At 66.2% G+C, this 940-nt stretch overlaps 1 protein-coding gene across 1 annotated transcript in view; it reads left to right on the forward strand.

Annotated features, from left to right (window-relative positions):
• Nucleotides 1-940, forward strand: part of F7 (coagulation factor VII) — a gene marked incomplete in the record, with an annotated part of 15,200 nt that overhangs the window by 3,948 nt on the left and 10,312 nt on the right. The window contains 1 exon segment of the mRNA XM_027776211.1: nucleotides 849-886. Within this exon segment, the coding sequence (XP_027632012.1) occupies nucleotides 849-886 (38 nt within the window).

A 940-nucleotide genomic window follows, 5' to 3' on the forward strand; every position in this document is an offset into this window, starting at 1 on the left:
CTGCCTCCCTGGGATACGGAGTTTAACGGAGGACTGGGCCTCTGCTGTCTGTGGCCGTCCTCCACCCGCCCCAGGGGAGAGCCCTGCCCATGCTGTCCCGTTCGCTCCCTCTCCTTCCTTCCCACACTTGGTCGGCCACGAAGCGATGCGCACTGGGCTCCTACCCCCACCTCTCACTGCTCCCCCTGGCAGCCCCGTGCACGGTCCCCGAGTGCCCTGCCCCTGGTAGTGGCCAGCCAGGAGGGCCCAGCACACGCCTGGCCTCGCTCACACTCCAGATCCATCTCCACGTCCACACCCTCCCCTGACCTGGCCCCCGGGTCTCTGGGATGTCCTAAATGACCCTCGGCTTCCACTGCTCAAAGTGCAGGGAGTGCCACCAGCCGGGGCCGCACCATGCCTGTCCTCTAAGTGACATGGGGGTGCAAGTCACCCACGAGGCAATGAGCCTGAGAGGCAGGAGGATTTGTGGAATGGCGAACAGGGGCGGCGCTAGGAGAGACCCGGGTGGAGGGCTATGGGTGCCGGGACTGAACGACGCCAGCAGCGAGGTTGGCTGTCCAGCAGCTGCGTGGTCTCAGTGGGACTCGGGAAGCCGCCACTCTGCCCCTCAGAGCCTCACATGGTGGCGGTGAAGAGCCAAATGTGGCCACACACATCTACCTGTCTGTGCTCAGAAAGCAGGGGCGCAGCTCTGCATCACGTCTTCCTGAGCGCTGCGCGGCGCGGCCTGGGCACGTTTCCTGGCAGCTTCGCTGTTGCCGTCGGCTCCTGTAGCTGGGCCAGCAGGCACCTCGTCCTGCGCCACGGCTAGGCACATGTAGTGAGCGCACCTGTCCATTCTGCAGTCTTTCTCACCCCGGAGCAGGCCCACGGTGTCCTGCACCGGCCACGGCCACGGCGGGGCCACTCAATCTTCTGGGGGCTGCCGGCCTGGCCC

Source organism: Tupaia chinensis, unplaced genomic scaffold (assembly GCF_000334495.1).
Source record: "Tupaia chinensis unplaced genomic scaffold, TupChi_1.0 Scaffold000644_1, whole genome shotgun sequence".
Classification (NCBI taxonomy): Eukaryota; Metazoa; Chordata; class Mammalia; order Scandentia; family Tupaiidae; genus Tupaia; species Tupaia belangeri.